We start from the raw sequence: 19,381 nt of genomic DNA, 5'->3' as shown, positions 1-19,381 counted from the left end.
GGGCATCCAGCCATCCCTTCAACTAACATTGTATTATCCGATTAACCATGCCGACCCTGCATATCCATGGGAAACACGGCACAAGCAAAAGCAAAAGAAAGACAGTACTGCAGAGGTCCCATCCGATTTTCGTCTGCTTGCAAAATCAAAGGACACCTTCAACGACTTAACTTTGATAGTGATGAAGCGGTAGCTGCGCAAGCAGAGGTGAAGTCGTGGCCACGTCAGCAATGTCAAACATTCTACAGTGGCGGTATCGAGGAAATTCTCTCTCATTGGGAAAAATGTTTTTTTTTTGTTTTTTTGTTTTGGTTTTAGGGCGCAAAACTGCTATGGTCATTACCGCCCGGTCCGTGACTTAGGAAACAGTAAAAAACCGAAAATGGACACCAGCAGCAATGGGAACGAAAGTCATAAAATTGGAGAAACTGAAAGCAGAAGGAAGGCTTAAAAATCCACTACAGAAAGGCAGAAAGGGGTTGGTTGTCCCCAAAAAAAGCTTCAAGTGACTGACGTCATTTCAGTGGCACTAATAAACTCGAGAACGCGATCGGCTGAGTGCGTGTCTTCTGCTAAAATCGACGATATATCAGGCGATAGCTGTAGACAGGAGGGTAACGGGTTAAAATAGGGGCACTCAATTAAAAGGTGTCTTACCGTCCTCAGCTGAAAGCAGTGGGGACAGAGTGGGGGAGGATCGCCGCTTAAAAGATGTCGATGGCTAAAAAGACAGTGCCCTATCCGGAGTCTAGTCAAAATTACCTCCTCCCGACGACGCGTTCGGGAGGAAGAGGTCCAAGCACAAGGAAGAGCTTTCACGTCCCGCAATTTATTATGGGGGAAGTGTCGACCAATGTGCGTGCCATAAAAGAACAACACGACGACATAAAACGCTCCGTAGATCGGCGAAGGGATTCGATTGAATAGCTGGCCGAAGAAGAGAGACTGCAGCCTTGGCTGCAATATCGGCAGCCTCATTTCCACAGATACCAACGTGTCCTGGGAGCCAGAGGAACGCCACCGAGATGCCCCCCAGGTGGAGCAAGCGCAGACAGTCCTGAATCCGGTGGACCCGAGGGTGGACAGGGTAAAGAGCTTGGAGACTGAGGAGAGAACTGAGAGAATCTGAACAGATAACGTACTGTATCTGCTGATGGCGGCGGATGTAGTGGACAGCCTGGAGAACAGCGTAAAGCTCCGCAGTATAAACCGAACACTGGTCGGGAAGCCGAAAGTGATTTGGGGTGTCACCAACAATATAGGCACTCCCTACACCTAACGATGTTTTCGAGCCGTCGGTGTAAATAAATGTGGCTTCTGTCATTTGTGCACATAGAGCAGCAAATGCCCGACGATAAACAAGTGAAGGGGTACCTTCCTTGGGAAATCAACGAAGGTCACGGAGCAGGCAGATCCGGGGACGGAGCCAAGGCGGTGCTGTACCCCGAGTTGTAAAGAAGGTTTTAGGAAAGCGGAAGGAAAGAGAATGGAGCAGTTGACGGAAGCGGACTCCCGGTGGTAGTAGGGAGGAGGGGTAACCTGCGAATCCTACATCAAAGGAGGCGTCGAAAAAAATGTCATGGGCTGGATTAGCAGGCATGGAAGACAGATGGCTAGCATAACGAACCAGAAGGACTGCTCGCCGACTGAACAGCGGAGGTTCAGCAGTCTCAGCATAAAGGCTTTCCACAGGGCTGGTGTAAAAAGCTCCAGACACTAAACGTAATCCACGGTGGTGGATAGAGTCGAGACGCCGAAGAATAGACGGCCGAGCAGAGGAGTAGACTATGCTTCCATAGTCCAACTTCGAGCGCACTAAAGCGCGATAGAGGTGGAGAAGGACCACTCGGTCCGCTCCCCAGGAGGTACCATTCAGGACACGGAGGGTGTTGAACGATCGCACACAGCGATCCGAAAGATAGGAAACGTGGGAGGACCAGCACAGTTTTCTGTCAAACATAAGACCCAAGAATTTAGCGACGTCTGAAAACGGAAGGTTGACAGGACCTAGATGTAAGGAGGGCGGAAGAAACGCCTTACGTCGCCAAAAATTAACACAAACGGTCTTACTGGGAGAAAAACGGAAGCCGGTTTCGAAGCTCCAAGAGTGGAGGCGATCGAGACATCCTTGAAGACGTCGTTCAAGAAGGCTGGTCCGTTGAGAGCTGTAGTAGATGGCAAAATCGTCCACAACGAGGGAGCCCGAGACATCAGGAAGGAGACAATCCATAATTGGATTTATGGCAATGGCAAACAGTACAACACTCAGCACGGAGCCCTGGGGTACCCCGTTTTCTTGGGAGAAAGTGCGCTCTGCCATAAATTCGCGAAGAAGAAGGGACAGCCGACCTCGAAAGCCCCAAGAGAACAGTGTGCAGAGGATGCCTGTCCTCCAACAGGTATCGTATGCTCTCTCCAGATCAAAAAATATTGCTACTGTTTGGCGTTTCCGGAGAAAATTGTTCATGATATAAGTGGAGAGAGCAACAAGATGGTCAACTGCAGAACGATGCTTTCGGAATCCGCATTGGGCAGGTGTTAAAAGACTGCGGGATTCCAGCCACCAAGCTAAACGGTAATTCACCATACGATCCAAAACCTTACAGACACTACTCGTGAGAGGAATGGGGCGATAGATAGAGGGGAGATGTTTGTCCTTTCCAGGTTTCGGAACAGGAACGACGATAGCTTCCCGCCATCGTCTGGGAAAAGTACTGTCGGTCCAAATCCGATTATAAAGGTGAGGAAGGTAACGCAGACTATGGGTTGATAAATGCAGCAACATTTGGACGTGGATACCATCCGGTCCTGGGGCGGAGGAGCGAGAAGAAGAGAGTGCATGTTGTAGTTCCCGCATGGAGGAAACAGTATTATAGCTTTCGCGATTTTGAGAGGGGAAAGCAAGAGGTTGCACTTCCGCTGCACGTTTCTTCGGGAGAAACGCTGGCGGGTAATTTGAAGAGCTCGAAATCTCAGCAAAGTGTTGACCAAATGACTTAGAAATTGCGACGGGGTCCACTAATGTATCATGTGCGGCAGTGAGCCCAGAGACCGGGGAGAAACTAGGCGCGCCTGAGAACGACGCTGGGAAAGTGACGGTAATCGAATGTCGCTAGAGACGAAAAAAGTGTCCAATCAGCTTAGGCAAACTTCCAGCGTCGCGGGCGCATGTATGGCAGTTGAGGCTGCAGTCTAAGGACACATGGAAAGTGGTCACTCGAGTGTGTATCATCAAGGGCGAACCATTCGAAGCGCCGAGCTAGCGGAACAGTACCGACCGCAAGGTCCAAATGAGATAAATTTGTCGTGGAGGCAGACAAAAATGTAGGGACCCCAGTGTTGAGGCAAACTAGATCTGCTTGGTGGAAGACGTCTAGCAAGAGTGAGCCACGTGGACAAGGATGTGGAGATTCCCAAAGCGGGTGGTGGGCATTGAAGTCCCCAACCAGCAAATAGGGGGGTGGAAGCTGACCAAGAAGATGAAGGAGATCAGCTCGTGCCATTGGTGTGGACGATGGAATGTATACAGTTCAAGGAAAAAAGGGATATCCAGAAAGGGAAAGACGGACGGCGACAGCTTGGAAGGAAGTGTCTAAGTGGATTGGGTGACAATGGAGAGTATCATGGAGAAGATTCATCAGTCCTCCATGGGCTGGAGTGGCTTCAACAGAGGGGAGATCATATCGGACAGACTGTAAATGAGGGAGAACAAAGCGGTCATGGGGACGCAGCTTTGTTTCCTGAAGACAGAAGATGACCGGCGAGTAGGATCGTGTGAGGACCGGCAATTCATCCCAATTGGCTCGAATGCCGCGGATATTTCAGTGGATAATGGACATAGGGTGAACAGAAAATGGAGGAATGTGACCAAGGTCGCTGTCAACTCAACGACTGCTAAGAGCTTGCGACCGACGCATGGAATGGCAGTCAGCCAAAGGCAGAAGATCCTGATCCATAGGTTGTTCAGGAGCAGCTCCTGCCACCAGCGATCGGCCGGTTGATCGGCCGCCAGCAGTGCGCCTCGGCGACACAGAAGACGGCCGAGGGCGATTTCCGCCAGGTGGTGCTGTAGATGGGACATGCCTTGGCGGAGAAGGAGATGAACTGGGTTTCTTTGTAGCATTCTTGGAAGTATGATGTTTAGATGAAGGAGGAACCGATGGGTGTGAAGTTGGGGTACGTAAAAAATCCTCACGAGTATCCTCTTTTTTCGAAGTCTTGGTGTCTGACTTTTGGGCTCGAGATTTAGCAGAACCCGATGAAGGGTCAGCCATAGAGTGGGCAGGCGAAAGTGGTGAGGTTGAACAGGCGATCTTTGCGCTGGCCGATCTGACGACCGTGGCACTAAAGGTGAGGTCGCAAGTCTGCGTGGCCGCCTCCTTTGTTGGCTGAGGAGAAGCAAGGACAGTGCTGTATTTTCCTGTCTGAGGCATGGTGGGCTGTCGACTGGCGAATAATTTTCGAGCAGCGACGGTCGACACATTTTCCTTCTTCCTAATTTCCTGGATGAGCTTTTCGTCCTTAAAAACGGGGCAATCTCGAGAGGAAGCAGCGTGGTCACCCATACAGTTGATGCAGCGAGGGGATGGAGGTGGACAAGCACCCTCATGGGCATCCTTACCACACGTAACACATTTGGCCAGATTGGAACAGAACTGGCTGGTGTGATTGAACCGCGGACACCGATAGCAACGCGTAGGGTTTGGGACGTAAGGGCGAACGGAAATTATCTCATAGCCTGCTTTGATTTTCGATGGGAGTTGAACTTTGTCAAATGTCAAGAAGACAGTGCGGGTTGGAATGATGTTCGTGTCAACCCTTTTCATGACTATGAACAGCTGTTACGCCCTGGTCAGACAGGTAGTGCTGAATTTCTTCGTCAGACAATCCATCGAGGGAGCATGTATAAACGACTCCACACGAGGAATTTAAAGTACGGTGCGGTTCCACCCGGACAGGGAAGGTGTGTAGTAGTGAGGTAAGCAGCAATTTTTGTGCCTGGAGGGCACTGACTGTTTCTAACGACAGGGTGCCATTCCGTAATCTGGAACAAGACTTTACAGGACCTGCAATTGCGTCGACACCTTTCTGAATAATGAAAGGGTTGACCGTGGAGAAGTCGTGACCTTCATCAGACCGAGAAACAAGGAACTGTGTCAACGATGGAAGAACTGTCTGTGGCTGAGACTCGGTGAACTTACGCTTGTGAGCAGACATAGTGGAAGGTGAGGAAACCATTGCGGAAGAATCCCCCATGATTACCGGCGTCTCCGATGGCGCGCTCCTCCCTTGTGGGGGCCCTCTCCGAGGGCACTCCCGCCTTAGGTGATTGTTCACACCTCAGGTCACACCTCCCGACAAACGGACGGAGGGATCAATTGGCACTTTCGGAAGATATCAGCTCGGGTAATCACCCCTCCCTGGGCCTGGCCGTTACCAGGGGGTACGTACGTGTCCTACCTGTCTACCCAGGGCGGGGAATTACGCGTTACCCCGTCACCGGCTAAGCATGAAAGTGCGTGGGTCGGCCTTCAGACATGCACAGGGAGGAAAAAAGAGAAAGGGAAAGGAAAGAAGAGGGGTCTCAAACGCCGCAGCGGAGAAAAGGGCAAAGAGAAGAGGGAAGGAAAAGAGAAGGACAGAGGAAGGACGAAGACTTGCAAGTGTAGAAAGCAAGGAATTTGTAACAGTTTCGAGCGTCCGTCTCCGGACGTAGGCACAAACCATACTCCCAGAGGGGGAGAAAGGGAAGGAAAGAGCCAGAGGTGAGGGGGGGAGGGCCAAGATGGGGGATGGGGAGGATGCGGAAAGGGAAGGTATGCAGCTCGGTAAGGAAGGAGGGCCACATTAGCTCGTGGTCCCGTGCTCGCTACGCACGTATCCACAGAAGAGTTGTGGACCCCCTGGGGGGTGGGAGGAATGTGTTCGCCGCCAGGGTGAGTATTCTGAGAAATAAATACGTAGACAATGTTTTCACAAGAAAAATCGGAGATAATCTTTAGCACGATCCCTTAGGTTAGCGATACTGTTGTCAGCTTTTATGAGCTTGCACGCGCGTACAATCTCTGTGGTGGGACGAAATCCTATACGGAAATTTAGTGGCATTGCTTTATGAAATTAATTCCTTGTGCTGTCGTTTTGAAGGTATGTTCCGCATTAAGGGCCTGCGAAAGTGAATACTTAGAAGTGAAACAGGTTAAGAACATTCAGACGGACATTAGCGCAACAACATGCTGAATCTGTGGTCAGGATACAACTAGCATTTTTTTCTTCTTCAAAGAGTACTGAGTGGAAAGGGACTTGGGCCGGACAATAAAGATCGCCGTCAGTTACCGCAGAATATCAAGATATATGAATGAATAGTCCAAATCACATGAGACTGCAGTCACAATATCACATTTCAGGGAAACCGGATGTCTGTTAGCATGTGAAAAATGTGTGTGAAATCTTATGGGACTTAACTGCTAAGGTCACCAGTCCCTAAGCTTACACTACTTAACCTCAATTATCCTAACGACAAACACACGCACCCATACCCGAGGGAGGATTTTAACCTCCGCCGGGACCAGGTTAGCATGTGAATGCACATTTTACCATTGGCGCAACTCTTAATAAAGAATAAGTAGGGTAATAAGAGGCGTGAGAGGCCAGACATCACAAAAAATTTGGCATTTATTAATATGTGCGTTATTTGTTATTTTCATGTATGATGCGAGAGCAGACGAGAGATACTTGCTAATGACGACGTGTAAGTACAGAATTATTTTTCCATACTTTTTTCCACATGATTATTCGATGCCGTTAAGACGTTAGCAATTTTCGCCAAAAGCGTTGCCCGTTAAAATTAAGCCCTTGCGGAAACTACAATGGGACCTCACCAGATAGGTGGTTTCAGCCGTTAGGAGACGTCATTGGGTGTATCCTAATGTGCCTGAGCAGCCTTCCCAAAAACAGAGAATCAACGAAGATAAACTGGGTGAAGGCCGACCTCTTACAAAAGACTAGGGTTAGCCAGCCATCCTTTGACATATAAGAACATCTCCCTAAAATCTTGTTAAAAACGTTGGACAATTCACAAAACTTTAAAACCCTAACCACATTCGTTTGATCATTACATAAAATAGACGGCAGATCCGCCGGAGTCCGCTGGCCGACAAATAAACTGCAGTGTAATAAAATGTGGCGCACCGTGATCTGCATATCACAAGTACCATACATTGGAGGGTCCTCTCGCCGGAGTAAGAATCCATGTGTCATAGGGCTGTGGCCTATGCGAAGATGATTAAGAAGGACCTCGTCTCGCCGACGTTGCTGGAAGGAAGTACACCACCGAGTTGTGGGCTTGATGACACGGAGCTTGTTATCAGTCACTACCAGCCACTCATCTTCCCATCGATACATGACTTTGTACCTCAACAGCGAGGTGGTAACATGAAGGGGGATAGCACACCGAAATACCAGAGGATCAAGACACGCCTCCTTGGCTATTCGATTCGCTCTTTCATTCCCTGCAATTCCAACGTGCACAGGTACCCAGCAGGACGACGCCTCCTTCTCCAGTCGTTGTAGTTGCAGGAGGGCATCCTGGATATTCTGGATTACTGTACCTGCTACATACAAACGTTGGAGAGAGTAAAGGGCGCTCAGAGAATCTGAGCGGGCGAGAACTCTAACACCAGGAGAATGTCCCATCTGCTCGGAAGATCGCATATAATTCTGCGTCGAAGACGGTAAATTCTGGAGGCAGTCTGACCTTGACTACACGACCAGGGGAAACGACAGAACAACCAACAGAGTCCCTCTGCTTAGACCCATCCGTAAAAACAATACATTGTCGTGATACTCAGATAAAATCAGAGAATATCGCATTAAAAATGGAAGCGGGAGTGCTCTCTCTTCTGTACTGCACCAAATCTAAAATCACCTCTCCAGTAACCATGCCTCTCCAGTAACCAGGGCGGTAGGCGGTTAAAATCCTGGATTTGTGGTCGTACTGGTTCCACATTGAGTGACTCCAGCACATGCTGCGAGCGGATCCCAAATGGTATCGAGGCTTGTGAACCGTTGGAGGCATTCCAGAGGTGGACGAGCAACAGTATTTTGTGTGGGTGAAATTGGGGCTGCAAGGAACTTACACACCTGACGCACCGTGAGGAGCTGGTGCCAGATGGTAAGTGGCGGTTCCCCACCTCAGTACAGATGCTAGGTATGGGATGGTCCAATAAGCACACGTGGCCAGCCAAATCACCTCACGATGGACACCGTCACTGATCTGCAAGCAAGAGGACCTCACTGACCCACACACCGTGCAACCATACTCCAGCCGTGAACACACAAAAGCCCGATGAAACTGAAGGAGACGTGCCATGTCTGCTCCCAAGACCTGTGGCTAAGGCACTTTATGATGTTCAGTGCCATCAGGGTTCTGGCTTCCAGACCTCTCAGGTGTGGTAACCACGACAGTGTGGAGTCAGAAATGAGGTCCATAAATCGCACTGTCTCCCTAAAATTTAGGATGGTGCCCCTATGTTCAAGGCAGGCAAATTAAAAAGACTGAACGATAAAAACGAACACACGCACACTTATCTGCAGAAAACTGGAATCCCATCTTTGCAGCCCACTTTAACCTCCGCACTGTAAGTTGCTACTGACGGTTTACCATTGCAACACTGAAGGAGGAACAGAAAACAGCAAAATTTTCTACAAATAAGGAGCACTGTGCAGGACCTCTTACCGTAGATGCGATACTGTTGATGGCTATGGCAAGAGAGTAACACTTAAAACACTTAAAACACTGACGTGAGGAACCCCATTCTCCTGTTCAAATCGATCACTCAGCATGTCACCAACTCTGGTCCTTACACAGCTCGTTAAGGTGACACACTGGTAACTAATGGGGCATGTGCAGCGCTTTCCTGGTTTGAGTTGGGGGAGTTGCCTGTCTGCCATATTAGATTAAAACATTCGAGGAGGATTTCCTTTGATGCCGCTGGCAAATGTCGAAGCATGCAGTACCGGATTTGGTCGTGACCAGTAGCTGTGTCACGAATCTCAGTCAGTGCCAATTCGAGCTCCCACATGGAGAAAGGGGAGTTGTAGGCCTTGTAGGCCTCTGAGCTGTGGAAGCTGAAGTCCATCTTTTTGTTCTCTACAGTTTCACGATAGCTACGAAACGCCGGATCCTGGCTTACATTGGCAGTAGTTTGTGCAAAATGTTCGACCAGCTTGTGAGCAATGTCTGGGTGTTGTTTGGAGGCACACCTGTTTCAGCACTGCTGCTATAAGTAAATGGCTTAATCTACCAGAAATCCTTTGGATGGCTTCCCAAACTTTTATAGAAGTGGAACGATTGATGGAGTCCAGGGACGCTTGCCATGACCTTTTCTTGCTCTACTATTGAAATGTCAAGCCTTGGTCCTTTTAACTCTAAAACCCTTTACGCTGTCTGCTGTCGGCTGGCGTTTAAAATTTCGAAGAGCCGCACGCCTTTCCTGGATTGCAGAGCAGCACTCATTTGTCCACCACGGTGCTGGTCGCCTCTTAAGATGACCTGAGGCCGTGGGATGGAGAGTTCAGTGGCATGATGGCTTACTCGTGTGATGTGGTCCACCCATTCTTGGACACTGTCGCAGTGTTCAAACGCAGCCAGCTGGCTGAAATACGTCCAGTTAGCCCTGCTGACCATTCATTTTGGGAGCTTAACTTCAGTTGGTGAGCCATTTAGTACGAGGAGGTGCATTGGGAAGTGGTCACTGGAATGAAGGTCGTAAATGACCTCCCACTGAACAGAGTTGGCGAGGGGTGGAGAACAGGAAGAGAGGTCGATGACTGAGAATGACCCAGTAGCACCAGAGAAATGTGTGAGACTACCCGTGTTGAAGATGCACAGCTCGTGAGACGTCGAGACGCCCTCCAAAACCCGACCCCCAGGGCAAGTATTGGTCAAGCCCCACAGGACATGATGGGCATTGAAGTCTCCTAAGAGGAGGAATGGTCGCAGGAGTTATGCAATAAGATCCGTGAGAGCCTCAGAGTCTACTGCATCTTGTGGAGGTAAATACAGTAAGCAAACAGTGATTCTTCGACACACGAATTTGAACTGCAGCTGCTTGAGGATCAGTAGCCAAAGGGAGGGCAGGAGTGGTGCGCATTAGTGACAAACACTGCAACACCTCCTTTGGCACTTTCCCCCGATAGGTCATCCTTGCGGTATAGTATATATCCTTGTAGCACATGGACATCTGTACCTTTAAAATGCGTTTCTTGTAAACAAAAGCACAAGGGACATGACTGTGCTAAGAGTTTCAGTTCCTCCACGTGAGTCCTGAACCCATTCATATTCCACTGTATTATAGAAGCCATGTCATCGGTGCGGTTTTAATTTACCGCTATCTTTGCTCTGGGGAGGCGAAGCACTTTAAGAACGAGGGGGAGTGGAGGGGCTCCCTGGATCCAAGGTCTCTAACTCCATGATATCATTATCAGTCGGACGGGGAAGAATGACGTCTGACGGCGCTCGGGACAGCTTTTGACCCGAACGTCGTAAGCCTTTCCCTGCACCCTGTCCCTTCCAGAATGAAGGGGGAAAGGGGGCGTTGTGAGGCACTCTTCTTATCTTGTACCTTCCAGATGTTCGTTGTGGAACTGTTGTTGGTGTTTCCTTGTGTGGCTGCCTGGATTGCCTTTCCTTACTGTTTTTTCCCTTAACATGTACATCTGCAAATACAGGCGCTTATGGTGGATACAGGCACGTTAGGCGTTGTCTGTGTCGAAGCGTCCGCCTTGGGAATTGGTTTCTACAGCATGGAAGAATATGAAGTGGCAAAGACAGGGGGTTTCGTCGCCTTATATTCTTTCTTGGCTTCGGCATGGATCCGCTTGGTCACTTTTATCTACTCTATTTTGCGTTCTTCAGCAAAAACAAGGCAGTCTCGGCTCCAGACTGGGTGGTTCCCAGGGCAGTTGATGCGGATCGCCGGAGACTGGCAGTCAGTCGCAGAGTCATGAGCGGCTTTTCCGCAGTTCCCGCAGATCGCTTCACCTCCACAACTCATGGTTGTATGGCCACGTACATAGTAACGCATAGGGTTTGGAATGTAAGGCCGAAAATTAAGCCGAAGGAACCCTGTCATAATATGTTCAGGCAGTGTCGGAGGATTCAATGTGACAATGACAGCAGCAGTCTTTTCAGTTTCTCCCTTATTCCTGCGCGTTCGTTGCTCTACATCGACTATTCCCTGGGATGCCCATTCCTGCTTCAGTTCTGTTATGTCTATGTCCATGATATCTTGGCATGTGACAACGCCCTTACTGCAGCTGAGAGAGGTGTGCATCTCAACAATTCTATATTCACCCAGTTTCTGCAATTTCTGAAGAAGGGCTACCTGCTTTGACCTGTTAGTTACGAGCAACAATGAGCCATTGCGCAATAGTTTTATAGATTTAATGTTTCAGCAAGGCCTTCCAAACTCATATGGATATAAAAGGGGAACACTTTTTCAAATGTCCCTCCTTCCTCTTAACACCAGAAACACATTGTTATTCAGGCCTTCAAGAGCTCAGTTACTGCAGTCCAAAGTATTTTTAGTATGAGAAGGACTAGCCCCCTATCGAAATAAGGGTCCACTTAGAGCCCCGCATGCCAGAGTAAGCCTTATACCACTGTGGTGCAGCAGGTTCCCCAGAGGTTGCCTGCTAACGATTGTTCCACCTCAACAGCCATGCATCCTATCAGCGCGCAGCGCACTTTGAGATTGACACTTTTTTGAGGTTTATTCCGTCCTCGCGATCCGGGCAGTCAAGCCAAGATCCCCGAGAGAGACAACGTTCCACCGCCGCGCCGCGCAGTGTTCGCTGAAGCATGCCCAGAGCTTACGGTGATAGGAGATTGGCGGCACTTACCATTCCCAATCTCAGGAATCCTGGGGTCGCCAAGCCCGTACCCAGCAAAGAAATGCTGAGCCCCTGAGGGCGAAGTAGTAGTGCCTCTCTGGGCAGTTGATTGTTTTCGTTGAATGACGAGGTTTTAAATAGGACACACATCTTGCGGTAAGTCTCAGTTTGTTGTTGATGTGCAGGAAAATCGCGCCTTCGGCAGTTAGTATAGTCAGACTCCAGGACACATTGACCTACACTTTGGGCGCGATGTTGCAGTACTTTACGAGCAAATTATTTTCTGTTTGCAGCCTTTTAAATTACATCGCAGAACACTACATTGCATTTAGCCGTCTCCTTTCAAAGGTACTCGAAACAGACTAAATGATTCACTTTTTGCTTGCTTTCTTAAGAGCAAATAAGGAAAGGTATTTCTGTCGCAAATTAGTATTAGTGATAGTAAACGACAACTAATTTCAAAAACTTCACGGTTGTCATATATTCTGAGTGATTATGTCACGTAGAAAGTTGGACTCATCAGTCCCCGCGAGCATCACGTAAAAACTTCGAAGTTCCTAAAACTTAACTGGATATCGTGGATAATACAATGAACGCTATTTTTCAAGGCTGCACAGACGTCCCAAATCTTATCAGAGTATTTTAGACACGCCCATCATATCGACCGTTACGCCCAGAAGTTGACTCTGATATTGATCATATCAACGATGCAAAACATAAATGATACAATTTTTCTTTTCGCTGATTAGAAATTCCTACTTATTGGTCAAAATTTTAAGCGGAGCGAAAGCAGGACTCCCTATAAATAACACAATAGATTTTTGTCCGAATTGCCAAAGCAAAACTAAAAATTGGAAGTAGGCAAGTGGGGTATCAAATTGACCACGGCGGGATATCGTTGTGCCAAAATATTTAATTGCTGTAAAGTAATCATGGTGATTAAGAAATAGTGATTAGAGAGAAAATTCAATATTTCACAAACAAAATATAGTTGTTGAAATAAATGCTTGTAGCTCAGTCATGAGTTGCGTTAAGAAGTATCGTTTTTATATCTTGACGGTGACTGGTTTCGGAGACATACGTCCATTTTAAACCATTTGTAAGGTGTCAGGCAAATCCAACACCATCCATGAAAACCCTGACATGATAAGCAAATCCAGTAGTATGTCACATAGCTCCGAATAAATCGTGACATTAAATTAACCAAAGTAATACGAGTAACGACTGAGCAAATGGAATACCACAGACTAACACAAGAATGCCTAAATGCATGTCATACCTTCCCACCGTGAGACAGATGCAGTTCCGAGGGGAGAAACGAGGACAGAAGCCGAGAGCAGAACCGTGTTAAGCTAGAAGGCCCTACGATAAGGGATGGACACCCACGTCGCCAGCTAACCACCAGGACCACCCTCCCCCCAGCCCATGTTAAAAGCTAGAGCCCTCCAGAAGAACAGTATAGATCTTACGGTAACACTAAAAGGGCCGCACCAGGCGCAAGTTTTAGCGTGAGACTTTTTTGCGTCTCTGTTACGTTGCAAACGTTAAAACATTGCCCCACCACGGAAAGTATAATGTTTCTCATTGGATAGACAATTCTTGTAGGCGGAGCTTAAGGTTAACATTGAGACCCTGATTGGTCAGATGAAAACACAGCCAGATAGTTTCTTTTAAACCAACTTCGGTAAATTTTAGTAAGGGGAAGTTAGGAGTAGAGTTGCTTCCGAGACGGCGAGCTGTATGGAGCTGCGCCGGCCGCCGCCCCCGGACAAACACCGACAAGGTAATGAACGCACGCGATGCCACATTTTTGAGCGCATAAGGCTTCACTCAGTACTGCAGATGTCTCATCTGTTACATCCCCTTTTTACGTAATACTAGTGTCGATCGTCAATTGAAGCTCATGGTATTCACATTTGCTACGTAAGTTAAAATCTGAAACGCGATGATTTTACTGTTATATAATTATTGAGAAGCACATCAGCCACTGTAATTTACAAGTTAGATAAGTAATTAAAGATAATTGAGGATCACTGTAGACCATTTTGATAGGTTTGTCTTTTGTGAAACTTAATTTAAACGTAGATTATAGATGTGATGTGGCACAGGTCATCCTTCGATCCATTGTAGAACTTGGAAACCCATTCAGGGAATATTCGTGCACATTTTTGTTCAAAGCAGTTGGTTTTTATCATCCTGTACTAAAACATTTCCTTTTATCAATAGTGCAATTTATAAACAATGTTTTGTGAGTAGAATAAAATTTCCAATGGTAAACTTAACTACTTTTTCGACGTTATTTTACCAGCTAACTAAAAATAGGAAAGCCTTGAACCCCTTCCACTAAATTTAATTAGTATTAAGATTCTTTTACAGGGAGTGCAGTGGAGCTGACGCTGAAATCATTAGGTATTTGGTTATATCATCGCTAGTCTCACTGAACTCTTCTGAACTCTGCATGTCATGTGTGGTCTGGCGTCTCCTTACCAGCAACAGGTCCCAGATTCAAACTAGTCAATTCCCTAAGAAACACGCTCAGAGCGTCGTTGCGCGAAAGTGGTAGGGAGACACGACATAGAACAGACAGGCACCACGCAGAATGTTAGACATTCTACAAAGAAAATTACAGATGGCATGACAGTTTTATACAAGCGAGGTACACATATTTGCAATCTAATTATATTACACTAATATACATTTAAGGTATACAAATTTGTCCTCTTAATTTAGTTTTTGGGTGTTGCCTTACTAGTTACATACCGTATCGTAAGAGTGCAGTACAGGCGAAAGCTTATATACAAAATTTCCTTCTGCTGTGACGATCAAAGCGGTACTATGGCCTACTCAACGACACTAAGTAGACAGCATAGAACAGGCAGTAGAGAACTTAAGAGCAGAGACGCCAGTGGTTGCCAGCTAGAACGCTGCAGGGCGCTGACACCTGAGCGCGTCGAAGATAAAATGTTTACTGATTAAACAATACAATGTTTTATTTCATTAACTTAACATAGACTTAAAAACTCTACAGTATGACAAAACAGTTGATGAGTGCGCTCAAGTAGCTATGTTGTTATGCACTACACACAATTTCTGTCCAGTCCCTAGAAAGTTACGTGTCTTTACTATAGATCAAAACTAGAAAGTGCGGCAGCCCGTGCTCCAAACATATGTAACTAGTAAGGAAACACACAAAAACTAAATCATTAGGACAAATTTGTAAACGTTACATATATATTAGTATAATATACGAGTAACTGTACTTCAAACACGTATGCCTCACTCTATAAAACTGTCATGCCAACTGCGATTTTCTTTGTAGGATTTCTTGAAAATGGACATAAATGTCCGAAACTAGTCACCATCAAGAAATAAAAAAGATATTTCTTAATGGAACTTACGACGGAGCTACAACCATTCATTTCGATTATAAAACAAGTTGCGGACCTATTTTTTATCTGAAGCTTGCTGCAAGTTCGTAAATATAATTGTATTTCGAGGACATACTGTTAGAAGAGTGACTAGAAAGTGGTTTTGCGTACCTGCAGGATCTTGCGAGTCAACCAGAGCAGCAACAGTGCTGCTTTCAGGCACCACAGTCAGTGGTGCGTAGGTGGACGCGCCAGGACCGCCATCACTGTAGTCCAGTGATGCCTCTTCAGAAGCGGCGCTGGTGAGACTTTCGGGAACTTCCGTCGCTGTCTGTCCATATGCTGGTGCAGAAGTAGCGTTCGACTTTATCCCCAGTGTCTCCCTCACCTCCTCCAGTTCCTCTGGCGAGAACATTTTCTTAATAGCCTCGAGCTTCTCCGGCGGCAAACTATTTTTTATCTTCATTATTTCTTCTTTCGATAGCCCCTTCAACAAGTCAGCGAACGCTTCAGCGGATAATGACTCAATAATTTTCGTTATTGTGTCAGAGGGCAAGACGTTTATCAGCTTGACAATTCCGTCCGCCGTGAAGAGCTTCTCTAGACCCGGTTCAGCGGACCTTTCTACTGCCTCTTCTTCAGATGAAGACTCGGTACTCTCCATTTCCTCTGTATGTTGCTGAAACGATTTGGTCGGTTGTTGCTGTGGACTATTTGCCGCAGAAGTCTCGTTCTCAGAGCCTGCTACCGCTGCAGCCGCTTCAGACGACCTCGCGATAAATGTATCGCTCTGAGGCTGACCCACAGTTTGCTCGTCCAGTGCAGACAAGACATTTGTGAAGCCTTCCAGCCGCCTCCTGTTCTCGTCCGGAAGAGACTGCCTGAGATTTGACATGTGTGTCTCCGACAGTTCCCGCAGATGTTTCGCAAATTCCGCTGGAGTTTCTGATTTTATTACCCTCGCGAACAGTTCTGGTGAGATATTCACAGGAGCGACAACAGACGTCTCTAATGCTTTCTCCATTTGCCTGCTTTGTGAATCCGCTTCTTCAGGCCCACTTACTTCACCACCTTCATAATGTCGCGAGTGCTGCTCGGTGTTAGTGACGTCCTGAAATGATCTGGCCTGGTAGAAATCTGGTTGTCCAATTTGGGCTCCATTCCGATAGTATGGTGAATGAGGGTGGTACCAGGACCAGTACTGTGTAGCAGGATATCCGTAAGGCGACCGTGCACGAAAAGTTTGAGGAGTATAAAACCAACTGTATGGGCTTCTCAAGTGGTCCACATCGTTGTCTGAGACATCTTCGCTCGAAGAGTCTTCCACGCTTTCAGTGTCAACGTGAAACCTGTTGTGAGGGTCATAGAATGGCCCCCAATAGACTTGTCTCTTGCTTCTAAATGGAGTGCGCCTATTAAACCTTCTAGCATCACCAGTAATGGATCCCTTATCGTTTGAAGGAGAACTCTTTCCATTTAATTTCCGAAATAATGAGCCCAATATTGCATCACGTCTGCGCACCCGTTGGATAAGATTCTGATCACGCACATCAGATTCTGGTCTCACACCACGCTTCTGCCTCCTAATAACACCAGGAATCTTTATCACTGTTACTAATTGCTCTTGTCGCCCTAGAGGATGATTTAATGGCCATTTTGTTAAAGTCCGTACTACACTCTCCTCAGGCTCCTGAGGAGTTCCGCTTTGAAAGCTACTAGATTCCGCCGAATTTGACTCGATACCAGTGACCTCGGACTGGTGTCTAGCATCGCTGCCCAGGATGTACTCTCTTGCATATTCCACAGGTTTCTCTGTCCCACCGGCTCGTTTTATGGTTTCAGAAACTGAATTTCCAATCTCATCCAACTCTATATCATAGGTATGATCGAACGGCAGTGCTGCCCACTTCCAAAGTTCTTTGCCCTGTCCATTTGTTGACTCTGTAACTTTGATCACATTCGGTCGTGCGTCTACCGATGGTCCCTCATTCGTTCTGTGGGCGTACGTGACATCCACAGCGCCTCCGCTAATGTGTGAACCCTGCTTAGAAGCAAGACCCTGCGGAGTACTTGGTTTGTCGGCGAAGCGCTCGACTGTGGGCGGGTCTGCGGCGAAGGAGTCGTCGGTGCGGTGCCTTCTGCTACGGGAAGGACTTCTGAAGGACTTGACGGCATCTCTCAGCACGGCACCGACCTCTGGCGTATGCTCCGGATTGCCCTCCTCCACCAAGCGAGGAACCAGAATGCTATCGTCGGCAACTCGAGGCTGGGTCTCCCCCCTCTCTACATCTTTCGGTGTCGGAGGCTCCACAATAGTGCCGTTGGCCTCAACAACCAACGGTCGCGACGTGTCGAACTCTTCTTCAATGACCCGGTGTCCCAATGACACCTCCACGTTCCCTGACTCCTCTTCTATATCCAGCTCGTAGTCTTCGGACACAGTTGACGCTGTGAACAATAAAAGGAGTCTACAATTAGAAGATGATTTCATCTTTTAGCTTCGATAGTGACCTAAAAGATATGTTAGCTGCTAATATGTCGACGGCAGAAGATTAGTATTGTTCATCTCTCTATTTTCATATCTAAAAGCTGTATTGACTGCTTTCCAGTTTAATTACAGTCTATTTCAAAGGCATGACTCCGTGTTCAGACACCTAGATATCAATACAAAATATATTATGCACGTAATCACCACTATAGCTATCAGGATATCTATACTAGTAAGTGACTATCCTGGGGCCCCGAACCCAGACCCAGTTGCAGGTTGGCTAACAGCTTCCAGGGGAAACAAGAATTTGATCTTCAGTATTTCATATGAATACTCGCCGAATTAAAAAATAAATTTTCGACGATATACTCATTAACAGCTACAATCCTAAGTGAAAATTTCAACCAGCACATATTACAGGGAATATAGAATAATAATCGCTACCAGTCACAACAGAAGGTGATTTTATTTCACACACGTCTGGTTTCGGGTTGTGCCCATCTTCAGGTGGTTTACATTCAGGTTCATGTTTCTATACCCAGTGTTGGAGATCACTGTTTAAATCACAAAAAAAAAAAATATTATGACCAAACACACACAAATGAAAAGTTTGGAAGGGGCTAAGCAACATGTGTTGCAAAATATCGTACTGACGTAACGCTGCTGTACCCATATTGTTTTTGATTTAAACAGTGATGCCCAACATTGAGTATGGAAACGTGTACCTGAAAGTAAAACACCTGAAGATCGGCATTAGACCGAAAGTGGACGTGTGTTAAATAAAATCACCTACTATTGTGGCTGGTAGCGGGAATTATTCTACACCCAATAAAGGAACAGTCACGGAGTTGAAGTGCAGTCATTATGGATAAAACACACACGGATATTATAGTTATAAACTGTGTACGTGTCTTGACGTAGCACAACTCTACTCGCAAATACGCAGCCTATATTCATACAGTATTGGAGAGTAAAAGAACTTGTTGACTAGCAGCAAACTTTACACAATTTCAAACTTATACGAAACTTTTTCGCTGACAGCACTCGCAAAATCATTAAGGGAAAAATATTTATCGCTTGCTAAATTTTCATTTATCATGCTGTAGAACTGACTTATTACGTTTTAATTTGTTTTGCTTTACTACGAACTGTATTCGCAAGACATTTCGCAGCCCATATAGTATTGAAGGTATCTGCCAAGTTATATCTCTTCAGTTGTGTGTTTCAGGGGCGAGAATGCCGTAAACATCGAGATGCGTGAAAGAACTAGCTTTTGTTTTAAACAGAGCAAAAGTTACCCAGAATATACTCACGCAGTATTTGATAATTAGAGCACGTAACGATTTCTAGCAAACTTTAAACTTAATTTCAAACCTTTTCTAAACGTTTTCGCTTACATACCTAGAATGAAATTGATGCACAGCAGAATAATTTTGTTATATTAAAAAAAATTGGAGTTCTACCAGCACAGCCCAGCTCTGCGCAGATACGCGGTACGGAATGGCAACCAGATGTACCACCCATGTAACGGACGTCGGGGCATCAAGTGAGCATTGTCACACAACCTCCGAGCAGGGAAAGCAGAAACTTACACCTCGCAGTACGATGTAACATTTCGTAACTTCAGGACCAC

The 19,381-nt window shown here is 46.8% G+C and overlaps 1 protein-coding gene across 1 annotated transcript in view; it reads right to left on the bottom strand.

The window, feature by feature from the left end:
- LOC124594366 overlaps positions 1–19,381 on the bottom strand; it is a 184,487-nt gene that overhangs the window by 122,671 nt on the left and 42,435 nt on the right. The window contains exon 4 of the mRNA XM_047132734.1: positions 15,432–17,708. Within this exon, the coding sequence (XP_046988690.1) occupies positions 15,432–17,708 (2,277 nt within the window). The remainder of the gene's footprint in view (positions 1–15,431; positions 17,709–19,381) is intronic.

This window comes from Schistocerca americana, chromosome 2 (genome assembly GCF_021461395.2).
Source record: "Schistocerca americana isolate TAMUIC-IGC-003095 chromosome 2, iqSchAmer2.1, whole genome shotgun sequence".
NCBI classification, from domain to species: domain Eukaryota; kingdom Metazoa; phylum Arthropoda; class Insecta; order Orthoptera; family Acrididae; genus Schistocerca; species Schistocerca americana.
Note: the sequence above shows the minus strand (reverse complement) of the source record. Positions and strands in the feature narration are given on the sequence as shown.